The sequence below is a fragment of the Echinops telfairi genome, unplaced genomic scaffold, assembly GCF_000313985.2.
Source record: "Echinops telfairi isolate 266 unplaced genomic scaffold, ASM31398v2 ScPeMD7_7;HRSCAF=31, whole genome shotgun sequence".
In the NCBI taxonomy this organism is placed as follows: domain Eukaryota; kingdom Metazoa; phylum Chordata; class Mammalia; order Afrosoricida; family Tenrecidae; genus Echinops; species Echinops telfairi.
The window spans coordinates 23679274-23699515 of NW_022103904.1; the positions used below are offsets into that span (position 1 = coordinate 23679274).

Here is a 20242-nt window from a genome sequence, read left to right on the forward strand (position 1 = left end):
TTACACAATTGATGTGTGTATGGATTGGGATAACAGTTGTATGAGCCCCTAATAAAATGTTAAAAATAATAATAATAAAAAAATAAAAACTAAAAAAAAAAAAAAGAAAGATGTCAGTGAGAGAGAAAAGAAGACTGGAATGTGAAAGGCCTGACAAAGGGACCTGGACAGCGAGCACACATGAGCAGACTGTAACACGCATGTGATTCAGGAAAGTGGCACTGGGAACTGTGGGCTCATAAAGAGCAATGAATAGGAATCCAATATGGAAGAAGGAATGGATCTGAGGAAGACGGTATCCAGTTTATCTAGCAGACAGGCTGAATTGGAAGGTCCATGGGGTCCCCTAGAGGTGATGCCAAGCATGCCTTGGAAAACTCAGAAGTGGAAGTTGCAAGAGCAGGAAGCACCAGGAGAACTAAATAGCATCTGCATTTACAGGTAGGTAAGATTCATTTGTTCAGCCAGTGTTCACTAAGGAATGTCGATGAGACCAGGTACCACAGAGGTGCTGGGATTCCGCGGCGAGTACCACATTCACAATCCCAGCCCTCAGAGGATTGAAAATCTTGTGTGGAAGGCAGTCATAAATCAAATAATCACACAAATATATAAAATGTTACAAGCATTTTGCATATGTATGTATACAAAACTCACTGCTGACGCATAGAGACTCCCCTATGGGTTTCCGAGGCTGTAACTGTTGACAGGAGTCTAAAAAGCCTCCTCTTTCTCCCACAGAGCTGCTGGTGGTATTGAACTGCCAACCATGGGGACCGCAGCCCAGTGCATAACCACTACACTACCAGGGCTCCTACAAGCACAATATAAGGGTACTGCAATAGAACCAGGAAATCTAACTTAGGTGAAGATATCAAAAAAGACTTTCACATTAATGATGTGAAACTTCTACATTAAAGATTAACAAGGGCAGCCACAAGCATGAATACAAAGAAGTATAAGCAGCACGTGTAGGGCTTGGCAGCAGGAAAGAGTCTGGCATTTTGGCAGAGAGGGCAAAGCAGTTCCAAGAGGGAAGAGAACAAGAAGCGCCTGAAAAGGCAGGCAGGACTTTGGATTTCACCATCAAGATCACAATGAGCCACTCGCGGTGGTTCTGAGATGGAGCATGATAAGTAGTATACAATCACTTTGGTTGCTGTGTGAAGAACAGGTTTCAGGGGACAATGGTGAAAACTGAGACATCAGACAGGTGGCCATAACTATAGTCTAGACAAGTATGGTGGGGGGGCTCAGATTAGGAGAGAAGTCAATGGAGGTGGAAAGAAGTGGTGGGGTCAAAATCAACTCTAGGGAAATGATTGCGAGGACTTGGCAATGGATGTGATGGGTCCACCGAGAGAGAAGAATCAAGAATGATTCAAAGAGATCAGGTACCCTACGGCCCATTGCCTAGAGTAGGGTTGGAGGAAGGAGAAACCTGTTTGAGGAATAAAATCCAGGTGTACTTCTGAGCATGTTAAGTTGGAAACATCTGGTAGTTCCTGGTGGAACTACGTGCTAGTAGGTGGTTGGGTTGCTAATGGATGTAAGAATAGCCTTGGTAGAATAACTGAATATTTATTACTGACATTTCTTTCAGCAATGAAGAGTGGAAATGCAATCCTGTCCTTTTCCTCCCATGCCCACACTCTTCAGCACCTGTCCTAATTCCTCTTAATTGCCCAGACCCATTACAGGACACTGGGATTTATGCCTCCTGAATACTCATCAGACCTCCAGAAATGAACTCTGACAAATCTGCTGGGATGTACTCATACTAACTTTTCAGTAAATAATCAGTAATCTTTCTCAGAGGCCCAAAGCTAAGTTAAATTTAATGGAATCTCACAGAAGCATTATTATTAACAGTATTACCCTTTCAGAGAAATGGTTCTCCAAGTACAGGGCGTGGGCCACAAGCACTGGCGAAAGTAGGGAAGGTGTTAGAAATGCAATACTTGACCTTATCTCAGCCCTACTGAATCCGAAAGCTTGGGGGTGGGGCCCAGAATTCTGTTTATAACAAGGCTTGTGCACGTTCAAGATGTCTCAAGGAACCACAGGAAGCCATGCACGCCATCTTTTCAGTTGATACAGACAAAATGCGTCCGTACCATTGCCTTTGAGTCCATGAGGACTCATGGAGACACAGGTAGTACAGGATAGAGCCGATCCACGTCATCTTTACAAATGCAGATCACCAGGCATTTCTTCCACAGCTCCACCAGGTGGGCACAAAGTGTCAACCTCATATTTACCAACCAAGTACTGATCTCCTATGCCACGGAGAGATACAGGTGCCTGGTTTTAAATAACTGAACCACCATTCATGAAGTTCAGAGATATTCTCTAAAACTCTTTTTATATTATAATTATCTAAGACAATAGTTCATCATGAGCAAAAGCATAGAAGAAAAGCATTCTTTATTAAGAATGGGCATGGCAACAGGAAGCAGGTGTGGCTTACCTGACAGATGCCACTGATACACATGTCCAGGGAGTCTGCATTGCAACGAGTGCCATCCAGTACTTTGGGGGCCAATTCCACTACCAAGTTTTGTCCCCGAGCATGACACTTGAGTGCACAAGGGGCAGCTGGGTCATTATACCGAGGAAGCCATTCATAATAGCGGCCCTGATACTGGACATCATTGTAGGCAGAACACTGCTGAGCTCTGAAGTCCTCTGCATCCGGGGGGCAGTCCTGGAGACAGAGAAAAAGGACCACAACATATATCACTTAATGAGCTGAGCCACAGAAAGGCTGAAAGAGTTTACCAGAATCCCACAAGACCAGACCCTACTTGCCTCTCTCCGGGAAGTCACCTCATTCGTTCATGTTTCTTCTAATTCAAGACCAACCCTACAGCTGCAGAATTCACCTGACACCTCCACGGTGCGATCTACACATCTCTTCACTCAGGCATTCTTCCAGATGATTCAAGCTTACCATATTTGGGCGTCAAATTTTGCTCTATTTAAGCCATCTTGGATATAAATCTTCATGTGCATTACAGTCCCTCTTACATTTGAAACATGGAAAATGGAATGTTTTGCCTTTTTTCCTAGGTGACTCATGTCTTTCTAAGGATTTCAAGTTAAAGGATATTTTCCTCTAATTCACCAGTCAACAAGGAGCTTCAATGGCACCAACGTCAGTGCTTCAGACCTGCCAGTCCCTCCAGGGAAGAAAGATGTGTCTGTCTGTTCCCATCAATTTTACCTTCTTGGAAACCCTACATAGGGTCTCTATGACTTGGGATTGCCTCGATGGCAGTGGGCTTAGTTTGGAGACAATGTCACCATCCAGTTGATTCTACCTCACAGGGAGCAGGTTGGTGTCAGAGTAGAACTATGTTCCACAGTATTTTCAACAAACCTTTTTATTTGTTTTTTCCAGAAGTACATTGCAGTCTTTTCTTCTAGGGCACCCCTGGTTGGACTGGAGTCTCCAACCTTTCAGTGAGCACCCAAAAGGGACTCCCATCTCTACTGTACGTGGCCTAAAACAACTATGTTTTGTGAAATTGTGTGTCTATGCCTTGGCTGTTGTGGTAATGTGAGAGTTTTTTAGTGTCAACATGGCTCTCATAGGAATATGTGGGTGGAGTTTAGCCTATCAATCAGATCACAGATTGATTGGCGAGCAACAGAGATAAATGGCTCACTGGAGACCCCCACCCTCCTCCCCTCTGCTTTCACCTTCTTTTTGACAAGCCTTGTAGAACCACACTGAGATCTGCAAGATACCTGGAGATGCTTCCACCGCCACTGGATCCACAAGACTTTGTGCCCACTGGCCTGTGATCTTCTTGCATTTTGCATCATTGCATGTGCTGCGTGCATTTGAAGAGGGATTTATTGACTGATATTGTACTTAGGGCTTAATATCAGATTTATGGTCTTAATCTGGACTAGCTGGGATGTTTTCTTAATATACAATTACTCTTTGATATAAAGCTCTTTCTCTTTTTTTATTAAATACTTTTATTAAGGGCTCTTATAGCTCTTATCACAATCCATACATTCATCCGATGTGTCAAACACATTTGCCATCATCATTCAAAACATTTTCTACTTGAGCCCTTGATATCAGCTCCTCATTTTTCCCTCCCTCCCCTCCCCTCCCTTCACATGAACCCTGGATAAATTATAGATTATTATTTTCATATATTACATCATCCTCTGTCTCCCTTCACCCACTTTTCTGTTGTTCGCCCTCCTGGGAGTGGGTTATAGATCGATCCTTGTGATCGATTCCTCCTTTCTTCCCCCACCTTCCCCTTATCCTCCTGGTATCTCTATTCTCATTGTTGATCCTGAGGGGTTTGTCTGTCCTGGATTCCCTGTGTTGTGGGCTCTTATCTGTAGCAGTGTACATGTTCTGGTCTTCTCAGATTTATAAGGTAGAATTGAGGTCATGGTAGTGGAGGAGGAGGAAGAATTAAAGAACTAGAGGAAAGCTGTATGTTTCATTGGTGCTATACTGCACCCTGACTGGCTCGTCTTGTTCTTGTGATCCTTCTGTAAGGGGATGTCCAATTGTCTACAGATGGGCTTTGTGTCTCCACTCCATTTTCCCCCACCCTCACCCCACCCCATACACACACACCATTAACATTGGTATGATTTTGTCCTGGGTCTTAGATGTCTGATACCTGATCCCATCGACACCTCATGATCACACAGGCTGCTGTGCTTCTTCCATGTGGACTTTGTTGCCTCTCAGCTAGATGGCTGCTTGTTTATCTTCAAGCCTTTAAGACTCCAGATGCTATATTTTTTGATAGCCGGGCACCATCAGCTTTCTTCCCCACATTTGTTTATGCACCCATTTTGTCTTCAGAGATCATGTCAGGAAGGTGAGCATCGCAGAATGCCACATCGTTAGAACAAAGTGTTCTTGTGTTGAGGGAGTACTTGAGTCAAGGCCCAATGTCCATCTGCTACCTTAATACTTAACATATAAATATAAGCACATAGATCTATTTCCTATCATTATATATAAATATATTTACATATGTATATGCCTGTATTTAGACCTCTATAAATGTCCTTTGCCTCCTAGTTCTTTCCTCTATTTCCTTTTGATAAAGCTCATTCTTATACATATATGAATGTCTCTTGATTTGTTTCTCTAGTCAACCCAGTCTAACACAGGTAGTTACATAATTTCGTGTCAACTTGAAAATATATAAGTGTAGGGGTGAAGTCTAGCCTGCCAATCAGGTCACAGCCTGAGGGTACTTCCTAGTGGGCATGGCCTTCTCATACGGAGGATCCTGAGAACCTCCCCTCTCTCTTTCTGCTTTCACCTTCCTATTGAAGAGCCACCACTCTGAAACCTGTGAGAGCCCTGGAGATCCTTCCATTCCCATTGGATCCACAAGACTTTGCACCCACTGGCCTGTGATCTTCCTGCATTCTGTATCATTGCACATGGCTGTGTTAGTTTGAAGAGGGACTTATGGACTAGTTTCAGGCTTGTGGACTTGAGTTGCATGGGGCTGGATGTTTCATTGATACATAATTACTTCTTGATACAAAACTCTCTCTCACACATATATATGAGTGTCACTGGGTTTGTTTCTTTAGTTAACCCAGCCTAACACAGCTGTTGTCTACATAATTTATTTACTTTGTCTCTCTGTTATCAAGCCCCCACCACCATTCTCTGCTGGCACCAAGTACTTGGTTCCAATCGACTGCAGCAGATCACTTAGATTGCTTAAATTCTGTCTAAAAGAAGAGTAAATAAAGTCTGAGTAAATTCTCTAGAGAGTTCTCATGATCATAGAGAAGAAAAAAGAAAGTGTTTTTATAAGTCTTGATTCCTGCCACCAGATATTTCTGAAGAATTAAAGATGCTAGATGACAAAAGTGCTACTTTACCATTCAAAATCTACCTTTGGTTTACAAAATTCCTAATTAAAGAAAATAGTTTCATATATTTTCTCTTATTATTAATATAATAAATGCTCATTATACGTTTTTTGGGAAATAGTTTATATTAAAAAATAAAATTTTTGTTTCAAAATCTTTACACAAATCATCAGTGAGTTCCCTAGGACAAATTTCTGAAAACAAAATTTCTCAGTCAAAGGATCTGAAGGTGTCATGGGCTTTGCAAACTGTTGTGAGTTGAAAGGTAATATTATTATCAGGTTACATGGGTGTCCTTTTATCTCCCAGGTGTAGGTGCTTTAATTTTCTAAGCTGTTAATCATACGTGTTAGATAGAATTTCACTGTATTAATTGGCATTGATTTAACATTTTTATTTTTTGTTGTTGCTGTTGTTGAGGCAAAGCATATCAATTCACAAGCTACATTTAGTTTTTTATTTCTTAGTTTCTATATCTTTTCATGTTCAATATTAATTCTTCAAAACATTCTTTTATCATTTCCTTTATTCATTTATTGATGGGTGTATTTTATTATCTTTTTTAACAGATCTGTGCACAGTCAAGTTATCAACTTGTATCATCTATGTTGGACCAATTTTTCCTATTTGATTTTATTTTTGATACTTAGAAAAGTCACATTTTTACGTAGTCAACTCTATTATATTTCCCTTTATTTTCAGAGGGTTTAGAAAAGTTTTTTTAATTAATTATTTTATTTATTTTTAACCGTTTCATAGACATAATAATTCACATATCATACACTTCAAGAGCTCAACTACATTCATAAGAGTTGTGTAACCAATTCCAGGATATTTTTCCTTTCTTATACTCGATGGTTGCTCTCCATTTCCTGCCCACCTCCCCTGCTATATCCCTTTGAAACTATTCATCCAGTTGTCTCTATAGGTTTACTTATCCTTGGTTTCATATACAGAAAAACATACAAATTTAAATCAAAACACAAAAGCCCAACATCAACTGAATGACATAGATTAAACCTTCAATCCAAAACAAAGCAGACAATATTAAAAATTGGAACAATTATACATTGGATCTAGAAGGAGCTAAAATGACAAGATGTCACGCTTTGACCTAATTACAACTGGAATAATTCACCCTACGATGTACGCTGCCAGATAACAAGGTCTCTTCTATCCCTGGTCCATAATCAGAGGGCATTCACCAGAGGGGGACGCTGAAAAAGGTTTGGGGATTTCACTGTCAGCCATAGCCTTCTACAGATCGGGTACTAATAATTTAAGCTCTAATACCAATTCCTCCTCCAGATTAGGCTTCTATTATTTACAGTTCTTCGATCACAGAGGCTGGTGTGCGTCTCCATTGAAGCCTCCTGTAAATGACTGTTTCTTTTAAAGACAAGCCTTTGAGACCCCAGACGCTGTTCTTTCTGATAGCCAGGCATCATCTGCTTTCTTTACCTCACGTTATTATAGCATCCATATCTTCAGGGATCACTTCAGGTATTGAGTAAAGTCATGCCATAAGAACTAATTGCTCTTAGATCAAGACTACAACTGGTATGGTTTACACATGGTCCCTGATTCACTTTAAAGACATCATTATTATTTTGTTAAAGGACATTATAAATTATCCCCACGAGGCATGGCATATGGTAGTTCTATTGATATTACAGCCAATTTAGCCAATGGTATAAAATTTAAAATACTGTTGAGAAAAAGAAAGTACACATGTATAGGACAGTTTTTAGGCCAAATTACATGGATTATTGATTTCTACAGATTAACAGTTTAGGTGACTGACTGGACACTATCTACACAAACAATGAGGTTTGGAGATAGGGCAAAGCTTAGAAAGGCTTTTAACACCCTGAACACAGATCAATATGTAAATGTGTCTTTTAGTTCTTTTATAATTAAGCAACCATATTTAACTCTTTGGATGGTTCGGACTCGTTTTGATGTATGGTGAGGGGAAAACACTGTCTGAAATAGCTATTAATAACTTAAAAGTAATTGAGGATCCACTTTTTAATGATCCCACCTATATGCAACCCAGGCATCCCACTTTTACTGTCCCCCATGCAATATGAAACCCTAACTACACAAATATTGATGCACAAATGTTCATTTATAACAGCTCCAAACTCAAAACACCCCAAAAGTCTATCAGCACATAAGTGAGTCAGTACATTATTATCTATCCATAAAATAGAAGAGAACTTTTGATAAATGCAGCAATATGGATGAATAACAAATGCTGAGTGAAAGAAGCCAAATATCAACATTCTTTTGGACTCTTGCAAGATATTTGACTTTTCGGTGTTTCATAAACACAGAGTCCTTCAAAAAGTTCTTGGAAAAATTGGACATGGAAGACAATAGAATTTTTCCATGAATTTTTGAAACTTTCTCATAGATATGAAATAACTTCATAGTTTTCAAAATATAACACTTGAAAGGGTGTTTCATGCAGTGCAAAGGAAGCATTTAGAATAATCCCTTTTAAATTCTCATTTCCTTTGCTTTGGGCTGGGGTGGGGAGGGTACGTATGTACAAGAAAGGAACACAGAAAGGAATGAAGCGGGGGCCTCTTTATTCCCAGCGTTAGTGCATAGTAGGGCAGCTTCCCGCAGAGCTTGCAGACTAAGAACAGACAAGGAAGAATGAACAGGTGTTCTACATCTGAAAGAAACCTAGCTACGTAAAACCTTAGCAGCAGCAGCAGCAGCACATGGGGAACAGACCCCTCAGGTTGGAAGGCACTCAGTACATGACTGGGAAGAATTGCCTCCTTAAAGTAGGGCCAACCTAATAACGCGGAGGCAGCCAAGCTTCAGGGGCCTTCATTGCTGATGTGGCATGATTCAAAATGAGAAAAAAAGTATCCATTAATAATTGGAATGCGGAATATATGAACTATAACTCTAGGAAAATTAGAGGTTGTCAGAATGAAATGGAACAAATAAGTAATATCCCAGGCATTAATGAATAAAGATGGACTGGAATTGGCCATTTTGAATGAGATAATGATATGGCTTATTATACTGGAAAGGACAAATTCAAAAAGAATGGAACACCACATTTTTGTGATGAAATTGAAAGATTCTATCAGTTCCTTCAATCTGAAATTTAGCATCATTCAATCAAGAGGCACTGGTAATGATTGGTATTGAAATGCAAAAGCTGGAAGCAAAGAGGGAGGAACAATAGTTGATAAATATGGCCTTGATAATAGAAACGAGTTTTGCAAGAAAACAACTTCTTTTCAAATATTCCTCCTTGTACAACATAAATGGCAACCTCGCCAGATGGAATCCACAAGAATCAAGTGGACTACATCTGTGGGACGAGATGGCGGAAAAGCTCGGTATCATCAGCCCAAACCAGGCCAGCGGTCAACTGTGACGCACAGCATCATGTGCTCATCTGCAAGTTCAGGTTGGAGCTGAAGAAAATGAAAACAAGTGTGAAACGGCAGCACTGAGCATATCCCATCTGCATTCAGAGACCATGTCAAGACAAGATTTGGCACGTTGAACATGAATGACCGGACACCAGATGAGCTGCGTGATCAGGAGCAGCAGCACACAGTAAGTGAAAGACCATTAAAAAGACACGAGAGAAAGAAAAGACCAACGCGGATGTCAACAAAGACTCTGAAGCTTGCTCTTGATCAGAGAGGAGCTAAAGCAAATGGAAGAAGGAATGGAGAAAAGGAGCTCAGCAGAAGCTTCGAAAAGGCAGCTGGAGAAGACAAAGTCAATCAGTATAAAGAAATGTGCAAACGCGTGGGACTGGGAAACCAAAAGGGAGGCGCACATTCAGCACAACTCAAGCCGGAAGAAACGAAGAAAAAATTCAAGCTCCAAGTTTTAATATTAAAGAATTCTGTGGGCAAAACATTGGATGCTATAAGAAGCATCAAAAGAAGACAGAAGGAATGAAGAATCGCTGTATCAAGAATTGTCTGACATTCAACCATTTCAAGAGGTAGCATGTGATCAAGAACCGACGGTGGGGAGGGAGGAGGTCCACGGTGCACTGAAAGAGTAAAAAACAGGCTCCAGGAACCGACGGAATAGCAATTGCAATGTTTCAACAACCTGATGTAGTTCTGGAAGAACTCACTAGTATTATGAAATTTGGAAGACTGTCACTGTCAAGTGCTGGACTGCTTACTGCAAGGCTGGGAATTCAAACCCACCCTTGCCCTAAGGGTAAAGATGCAGCTGATCAATAGTTACAGCCTTAGAGACCCTAAGCAGGGTCACTATGAGTCGGAATTGACTGATGATACTGAGTTTAGTTTTTGGTTTGGGCTACTTGGCCAAGAAGGGATCCATATTGGTGCCCATTCCAAAGAATGGTATCCTAACAGTATATAGATATTATCAACAATATCATTAATGTCACATGCAAGTGGTTCTGCTGAAGATAATTTTCAAATGGTTGCAGCAGTACACTGACAGGGAGTTGCCAGCAATCCAAGCTGGATTCAGGAGAGGTCATGGAATGAAGAATATCAATGCTGACGGTAGATGAACTTTGGCTGAAAGCAGAGAATAGTTAAAAGATGTTCACTGGCGTTGTATTGACCATGCAAAGATATTAGACTGCGTGGATCATAGCAAACAATAGGTAACATTGCTTGCTGACAGTGAAGAGAACTCAAAGCACCTACTGATGAAGATCAAAGATTATAGATCTCAGTATGGATTACAATGTAAGGAAGGCAAAATACTCACAAGTGACCCAACAGGCAATGTCATGATATACTGAGACCACCCTGAAGATGTCAAGGATTTCATTTTGCTTGGATCCACAATCAAAGTTCATGGAAGCAACAGTTAAGAAACCAAATAACATAGTTCACTAGGTAAATCTGCTGCCCAAGATCAGTAAAATATAAAAAGCAAGAATGTCTTTTAGAGGGCAAAGGTGCACCTGGCCCAAGCTGTCGCATTCTCAGGGGCCTCAGATGCATGTGGAAGCTGGTCAGTGAATAGGGAAGACCACTGAAGAATCCATTTATTTGGTGAAGAACACTGAAAGTACCATGAACTGCCAGAACAACTGAACCTGTCATGAAGGAAGCACAGTAAGAATGCTCCTTGCAGGCAAGACTTGGTCCCATGTACTTTGAACATGTTATCAGGAGAGGCCAGTCCCTGGAAGAAGACATGATTCTTTTCTTTTTATCATTTTACCGGGGGCTCGTACAGCTCTTATCACAATCCATCCATCCATCTATTGCGTCAAGCACATTTGTACAGATGTTGCCAACATCTTTCTCAAAACATTTCCTTTCTACTTGAGCCCTTGCTATCAGCTCCTCACTTTTCCCTCCCTCCTCCACCCTCCCTCCATCATGAACCCTTGATAATTTATAAATTATTATTATTTTCCATGTCTTACACTGACCAATGTCTCCCTTCACCCACTTTTCTGCTGTCCGTCCCCTGGGAAGGGGTTATATGTAGATCACTGTTCTTAATAAAGCAGGGGGTCAGAGAAGAAGAAGAACCCTGATGAGCTGGATTAACACAGCGTCCCCAATAATGGGCCCAAACGTAACAGATGCGAGGATGGCCCAGTGCTGTGCAGTGTCATTCTGTTGTACACAGGGTTGCCATGGGCTGCAGCAGACGAGACCTCACCTAACAACACCAGTGCATAAAGAAATGGCCTTTCCACCCCACTGCATTACATCAGAGGTCTTTGTTGTTTGTTTCCATGGAGTTGGCCACTTTGTTATTTTCACCAACAACACTTTATTTGTTTATTCTCACCTCCCCCTGCCCCCAATTAAATATGTATCTACCCCCTTTGTTATTGCCTTTGTTATTAATCCTATATTGCATCCACATTTTCATTGTCTTGAAAGATTAAATCTTAACCCAGAACACTTTTCAAATCAACAAACGATTTGAAGAGAACGGATAATGGACCACCTTTCTCTGTTGGATAAGGACTGGGTCCTCAGTCCAGCCACAGAAATAATCCCCTGTGAAACAAACCAACAAAACCCCACTCTATCTTACAGATTCTGCCCCACAGAAACCATATAGCACAGAGTAGGACTGCCCCAGAGGACTTCCAAGTCTGTGAGTCTTTATGGAAGCAGACTGTCGGGTCTTTCTCCTACAGAGCAGGCGGTGGGCTTGAACTTCCAATCTTCTGGTCAGCAACTGAGTACTGAACTACTGCACCACCGGGCTAATCATTAATGATAAAATTGTACTTTTCCCTCTGCACACAGCCATGGTGTTTTCTCTGTGACTTTTTGAAATCAAAGCAAGAAAGTATAAGCAAAGGACTTCCCTTGCATTAGATTCACAGATGTGGCCAGCACTCACTAGGGACAGAACATGCCAGCTATCTAACTGCCTGCCTTAAGTGCTATAAACCAATGAAGGGTCACAAAATTAGCAGGAGTGTCTTTGCAGGAACCCGTCTGGTCTGACAATTTAGCCTCAGTCCTTGCTGACAGGCGGCCAGGTTTGTATGTGTGACCCAGCAGCCTTAGACGCAGTACATACCTCATCCACACAAGTCAGTCTTTGCCAGGCATTTAGAATGGCTACAGAAGCTTTCAGTGGTTAGTCTTCAGACTGGAGCGGAGAAGTCCCATCAATATGGGCCTAGCAGGGTCTTGAAAAGTTGTTGAACAAATCAGTTTCCACAGCCGAGAAAATAAATTAGTCAGGCATGAAGGGAGAAGGAGAGATCAGAACTCACGCATTTTAAGGGGGGATGAGTAAGCAGGGTCCCTCCCTTTTTGATTCCTGGATCCAGGCACTTAAGAGCAGTTTCTATTTAAATGTCATGAAATACTGAACCATCCAGCCAATAAGTTCCATTTCTCTTGAGTTACCGGACTTTGAATGGATTTCTGTTTCCAGGTCCCTGATTAAGAACCTTACAGCTGGATAGTGCTTCATAGTTTACCAGGTATTTTCTTTGTCATTCAGCATCACCTGTGAACCAGGTATGTCAGAATTATCACTACCTTGTAAGGAGATGATGTGGGAACTACAGTCACCCAGCTTAACATGAAGAACTTGCTCTTGTTTCAAACTGCCTTTACCCCCTGCTAGCAGCTAGCCCCCTCTTATCCTCCTCCCTCTCTTGGCTCTTCCAACAAGACCTTGACTCTTCTGAGATGTCTCCAAACTCTGGCTGCCCAGTTGTCAAGAAATATATACTATCTAATGTAGCACCTGCAGCTGTGCTGTTCCCACCAACCCCATTCCCCTCCAACCTGATAAGAATGTCTAACGGCTAGAACGTCCCTCCCTTTGAGGCAGCCCGTTATTTTGAACTCTACGAAAAGTTTGGAGTTTCTTTGGTCTGGATCGAGAGGTTTCCCAGGTGCTAGCTTACTCTCAGTCCATCTGTATAATAAAGACTTGAATTATTAATAGAGTGGTGGGGTTAATCTCACCCATTAACACCAGAATCCACACCTGACCCACTCTGGCTACACAAAAGGGAGGGAGCATGTGACTCTACAGCAGCCCAAGGTTGACCTCTGTGAGGCCAAGGTCAGACCTATGGCCAACTTCCAGCCTTCGCTACTATTCTGACACCAATCTTCCCTCGCGTGGCATTCTATGTCTCTGCTGCGTTTGATAAGCTGCTGCGGAGACCACACAAAACTCATAGACACCATGCACGATTTCCTACAAAAGTTAGCAGGTTACAAGACGTCAGGGCAGAAAACAGGAAGGCCAGTGTGCTTTGGTCTACAGCGCATCGTCTCAGCCACGCTGGCGGGCACGCACCTCGCTTGCTGGTCTCTAGCCTCTCAGCCACACAGGTCCTTGGCCCCAGTCCTGCTTCGGCTAGCGTTATAAAGTCCCCTTTGAACTAATAAATGCCCAAAGGGCACCTACTTTTTTAAAAGAAGCAATCACCAGGCCTTTCGTCAGAGCACTCCTGAGTGGCCACAAAGCTCCAACCTTTCAGTGAGCAGCCAATCCAGAGAAAGCACACCCCCAGACTCCAGAGAGGCACTAGTCTAGTTCACTTGAATACTCTTCCTATGGGATCTGCACAGAAAACACACACGTGTACCTCAGCCTCAGTTCCCTTGGCTGCAAAAGAAAGCTAATCGCACCTTAGCTGCCTCTATCTTAGAGATACAGTGTGAGGACACCATGAAATGTGAAAACATTTACAGATATGCATTTTTTTTACAAATCCAGGAATTATTCAATACTTCCCCAATTAGATCCTAAATGTGAAATAGCCTAAGACTTCATAATATAAACAGAAGGCATTAGATATACAAACCTGTTGTAAATTAAACAAATATCCACATTTTCCACAAAGGGTACCAGGGAACCATGAGCTTTCTAACACCCAATCTGACAGTATAACTTAAAACATGAACACATTTTATTGGAGTCTGTCTTTTTTATATGGAACTTACATTATTGCTGCATGTCTTGTAGCGAATATTCTGCCCTTCACAGTTCCTAATCAAGGGACAAAGAAAAGAATCATTTCATTGAAATGGCAAGCATCACAAAAAGCAAAAACAAGGCACTGGTTTCCTAATAGTGCACATTACTCCAAAGATCCAAAGTTTAAATCTTAAGAAATAACTTTTAAGAATCAGGAGATCAAAAAGTCTCATGTAATAGTATCGTACTTAAAGAGAGTAAATTCTCTCCAACTAATGCAGTATCAGTAATCACGAGAAAAGCTTTTACCCCAGGGTCCATATAACTACTAAAATTAACATATAGGCGCATCTGCATGGACAAAAGTATATATTTTTTTCTTCTTAGGAAGAAAGGAACACTACAAATATATGCATTTGTGTAGCAATTCCTCGCCCACGCCCCAAACCAAACTCACAGCCAAGGTTCAGACTCCTCGTATCGATGTTATCGGACTGAGTAGAACTGTTCCATCGGGCTTGGAAGACTTAACCATTATAGAAGCAGACTGCCTCATCTTTTCCCTGTAGTATGGCTGGTGGGTTTGAACCACTGACCTCATGGTTAGCATTCAACACTTCACACCAGCTCTCCTCGATTCCCTGCTGGAGCTACTTAATTCCTCTTTCTCACCTACTGAAGCAAACCCAACTTAGCTGGAGCGTACTGGTCTCCAAATGTAATATGTCACTTCCAGTTACTTCCACCGTTGGCTGTACTAAATGGGTACTAGAAATCAGCATGGGGGACACTCTCTTGAGATACTACATGGATGCTGGGAAGAGCTGATGTCATATATAAACTGGAGAAAATTCAAACTCACTGCCATGGAGTCAATGTTGACTCAGCAGCCCCATAGAGGGAGTAGAACTGTCCCCTGTGGCTTCCAAGGGTGTCAATCTTTGCAAGAGTAGAAAGTCTCATCTCTTTCCTGTGATAAGGCTGGAGGGGGTGGTGATGAACTGCTGACCTTGTGGTTAGCTACCTAATATGTAACCCATGATGTCACCAGAGCTCCTATAAGATGGAGTCATCCCATAAGGATTGCCCAATCCTCCAGCCACTTCCTCTGGGATCCTGCCACTTATTTCCTAAACTACCTTTTCCTTTTGTTCTTCTAACATCCATCTGGTAGGTACTGTCCTCTGTTTGCTGCTCGCTGCTCCATCTTTTACAAAAGCTCCTTAAAGGTATCCGGGTTCTTCAGAGAACTAGTGGTGATTGTTTGATGGAGTCATATTCCTTGTTCTCATTATGTTTTTTAAGGCACCCAGGTGGTTTAACAGGTTCCGCCTTGGGGGGCTAACTGCAAGGGCAGCAGTTCTGAATCACCATCCAAGATTCAGTCTCAGAAACTCACAAGGCAGTTCTACGCTGTCCTATAGGGTCGCTATGAGATGCAATTGACTCGATGGCACTTAAGTTGATTGATTCGTTTTTCAAAATTAATTCAATAGCAATTTTAGAAGGAAGAAAGTTAGACACATGGGTTTAAATCATCATCTTGAAAAGTCAACAGATCTAATTTCAAATGTTGTTTTAAAACAGTCTTGTATGAACAGAAAAGATTTAAAGTGTATCTGAGATCATTTTTGAGGGAATGATTTAAATATGTGAGTCGCTATGAAATAAAGGTTAAGAGCCCACTTCAGCAACATATAACTCATTACAAGTAGTCACTGGCTTACAAGGTTCCATGATTCCATAATAAACCATTTCTGACATAAGTTGAATGCCTCATTTATTGTATTTCTCATTGCTATTACCTTTTATCACAAGTGTCCTTCTAAAGCTGATCTTGATTTGTTTGAGGGGGGTTGGAAATATTATACATGAACCTATATATATATTTTAATACACCTCCCCCCCAACCAAACCCACTGACGTGTGGTCGATTTTAGCACACAGAAGAACCATTCTATAGGATTTTGAGGTTGTAAATCTTTATGGAAGCAAACTGCTACTTCTTTCTTCTTTGGAGAGACTTGTGGATTTGAACCACTGAGCTTTCATTTAATGTTCCAAAGCTTAACTCTCTGTGCCACAAAGGCTATTTAATACATACATAACGTTAGTTCTAATAATGTGGCACTATATGATACCCACCTCCCTGACATGATCGCTGAAGAAAAAATGGGTGCATAAGCAAGTGTAGTGAAGAAAGTTGATGGTGCCCAGCTATCAAAAGCTATAGCAACTGGTCTTAAATGCTTGGAGTTAAACAAGTCACCATCTAGCAGGGAATAAACAAAGCCCACATGGAAGAAACACACTAGCCTGTGTGATCATGAGGTGTTGATGGGAAGAGGTATCAGAAGTTCAAAAACCTTGCATCCAAGTTGATATGAAGGAGCATGGCTGTAGTGGAGACCCAGAGTCCACCAGCAAGACAACTGGACAGTCCCTCTCAGAAGGGTCTCATGGAAAGGAGGATGAATCCAGGGTGCAGTGTGGCACTGATGAGCTAGATAACTATCCTCTAATGCTTTAAGACTTCCTCCCCTTACTATTATGGTCCATACATGATATACCTCATTGGTCATGTTAGACTTGCGTATGTTCATTTGTACATTTAAGATCATTCAGTACATGGTAGTCAAGATAGGTAACCCATCAGAGACAGTGACAGGACTTAAGGTTCCCTGAGGGTACGGGAAGTGAGAGGGGGCCAGCAAGAGGGTGAGAGGAGAGTTGATAGCATTGATGATTGTATAGCCCCACCTGACAGGATTGAACAACAGAGCTGTATGGGAAGGGAAGGGATATATTGGAATGAATAACATATGTCAATTAAAAATATTATTCAAAAAATATATACAAATCATAAAAATTAATTTGAACAATGAAGAAGAGCAGACAGCACTGCCATTTTTGTCAGTTGGGGTAGTAACCCCACTAGTGAAATGTTCGGGATCATCCGGGTTATTCACGGAGCAATGACGGTTGAGTGAGAAAATCAGTGAGGATCGTCTGTGATCCTTTTCTTCACTGTACCATCTTTTCATTGCCACCTCCCTGGCGACAGCTCACTGCTTTCTGGATCTGTCAATGGACTTAAGCAAACCAATTTATGTTTGGGCCCATTTATTCAACAACTGACGGCCCTAACTGATTTCATTTAAACTACACCCAACAAGCAGTGTTTTGAACAATAAACTATAAAACTGAACATCTGCAGGTAAATATCTGAGAATGCTAGCACAGTAAATTATGTGCTGCAACACTGTATGTATTGCTTAACAGTATTACTCTTGTATGTACTTCGATGACTAACAATATGATGTACAAGAAAAAGAGGCAAAAGAGAGAGAGAGAGAGAGTTAGAGAGGGGCGGGGAGAGGGTCTGTAAGTGTGGATAAGTGTGGTTGGCACCACTAACATATGTATTTTTTTATCATTGTATTTTTGTTGATTACAAAATCAGTGAGTTGAGACCTAGTAAAGTTCTAAGATGTATTAGGGGGTATTCATCACAACATTCCATCAGCAAAGACCTTTATTCTGAAGATTTTTGTATTTTATGTTCCCATGTTTCTAGGATGATTTACCTGTTTATTACAAGTTTAAATCATATGGTATTTGTATTTCAGAATTCACTACTGCTCCATGGATTCTGCACTTCATGAATAATTCATTGGAACATTTGTTTTAGTAACTGCACAATAATCCATTGTACAAATATTATCTATTCTGGTTCTTTGAGATGGTTCCCTTTTTGCTACTTTTAAAATGTATACACAGTAAAATTCATTTTTGTTTGGTGTGAAATTTTGAGTTTTGACAAATACATATAGTCATATAAACACTACCACAATCCACATAAAAAATGATTTATCATCCCCAATTCCCTCATGTTGCTCTCCTTCCGCCCTTAGGCGGTGGTGATCACTGATCTGGTTCTTGTTCCTTTTCTTTTACCTTTTGCCAGAATAGCCTAGGAATGGCATCATACACTATACAGCTTTTGTGTGTGCCTTCTTTAATGTAGCTAACGCATTTGTGGTTGGCTTATGTTGTTGCAGGAGCCCTGGTGACATAGAGGTTAGAACTGGGCTGCTAACTGCAAGGTCAGCAGTTTAAAGCCACCAGCTGCTCCACGGGAGAAAGACAGGCTTTCCACTCCTGTAAAGATTGACACTCTCAGAAACTCACAGGGCAGCTCTACCCTGTCCTATGGGGTCACTGTGAATCAGCATTGACTCAACGGCTGGGGGGTCAGACAGTCAGTCATGTTGTTACAAAATGAGTCATATCCCATTGTTTAGATGTACCATATTTGTTCATCCATTCATCAGATGAATGACAATTGTGGAGGAGGCAAAAACTGCTATAAAGTCACAGAATAGAGTTTTGTGTGGATTTAAGTTTCAATTTCTTGTGAGTAAATGAAGACCTACAAATTGGATTGAGGGATCCACTTCTTTTTATATAATATAGTAATAATTTGTAAAACATCCGTAGGTTTTCTTTCTTTTTTTAAAATCATTTTATTAGGGGCTCATACAACTCTTATCACAATCCACACACACATCAATTATGTAAAGCGCATTTGTACATCATTCTCAAAACATTTTCTCTCCACTTAAACCCCTGGCCTTAGGTACTCATTTTTCCCCTCCCTCCTTGCTCCCCCCTCCCATGAGCCTGGATAGTTTATAAATTGTTATTTTGTCATATCTTGCCCTGTCCAACATCTCCCTTCACCCACTTTTCTGTTGTCCATCCCTCAGGGCGGAGGTCACATATAGTTCCTTGTAATCGGTTCCCTCTTTCCTACCCACTCTCCCTCTACCCTCCCTGTTTCGCCACTCACACCACTGGTACTGAAGGGATCATCCGCCCTGGATTCCCTGGATTTTCAGTTCCTATCTGTACCAGTGTATTTCCTCTGGTCTAGCCAGACTTGTAAGGTCGAATTCGAGTCATGGTAGTGGGAGAGGGGAGGAAACATTTAGGAACCTGAGGAAAGTTGTATTTTTCATCATTGTTGCATCTCACCCTGACTGGCTCATCTCCTCCCTGAGACCCCTCTGCAAGGGGATCTCCAGTGGCCTACTAATGGGCTTTGGATCTCCACTCCGCACTCCCCCCATCATTCACTATGGTAAGATTTTTTGTTCTGATGATGCCTTACACCTGATCCCTTCGACACCTCGTGGTTGCATAGGCTGGTGTGCTTCTTCCATGTGGGCTTTGTTGCTTCTGAGCTTGATGGCCGCTTGATTACCTTCAAGCCTTTAAGACCCCAGACGCTATACTTTTTGATAGCCGGGCACCATCAGCTTTCTTCACCACATTTGCTTATTCACCCGCTTTGTCTTCAGTGGTTGTGTCCATCCGTAGGTTTTCTTACTCATAAGTATTTTAATTATTTATTTAGGAACACATCTAGAAGTGAAGGATAAATATTACTCCTTTTTAAAAAAAAATTTTATTGTCTTTTCATTGAAGGTGACACTGCAATGTAGGTGCCTATTCAACAATGTTTACCCAAGTTGTTGAGGGACATTGGGTACATACATTCTTCAAGCCCATGAATCTTCTCATTATTTCCGTTCTTGTTCCGTGAATGCCAGTCCTTCTTAAAGGATGATGACTTTTCATTTGAGAGTTTTTATTTTTTTGTTGGCTATTATTTCATTGTTGCTGGTTTTCTTTTCCCCTAAAATAGTATATGACTGGCATATTATGAAATCTTTGTTTCCCCTTAGGAAAGGCAGTGCAGCAAGATATAATATTTTTTTCCATGATACTTTTTCCTAAGAACTGTTGACATGTTTCATTGACCACGAACATCTAGACTTGCAGAGGAAAAGTCTGATTTTAATTCTCCTGTACATTACATGAGCTTTGTTTCTCTGCCTTGCAGTTACAGTTTAAGGGGAAAATGAAGTTAAAAGCAGTA

At 41.3% G+C, this 20242-nt stretch overlaps 1 protein-coding gene across 1 annotated transcript in view; it reads right to left on the reverse strand.

The window, feature by feature from the left end:
• The window catches only part of ADAMTSL3 (ADAMTS like 3), a 411606-nt gene that overhangs the window by 250745 nt on the left and 140619 nt on the right, over positions 1-20242 (reverse strand). Inside the window, exons 4-5 of the mRNA XM_045286295.1 lie at positions 14325-14370; positions 2471-2707 (exon numbers count right to left, since the gene is read on the reverse strand). Of these exons, the coding sequence (XP_045142230.1) occupies positions 2471-2707; positions 14325-14370 (283 nt within the window). The remainder of the gene's footprint in view (positions 1-2470; positions 2708-14324; positions 14371-20242) is intronic.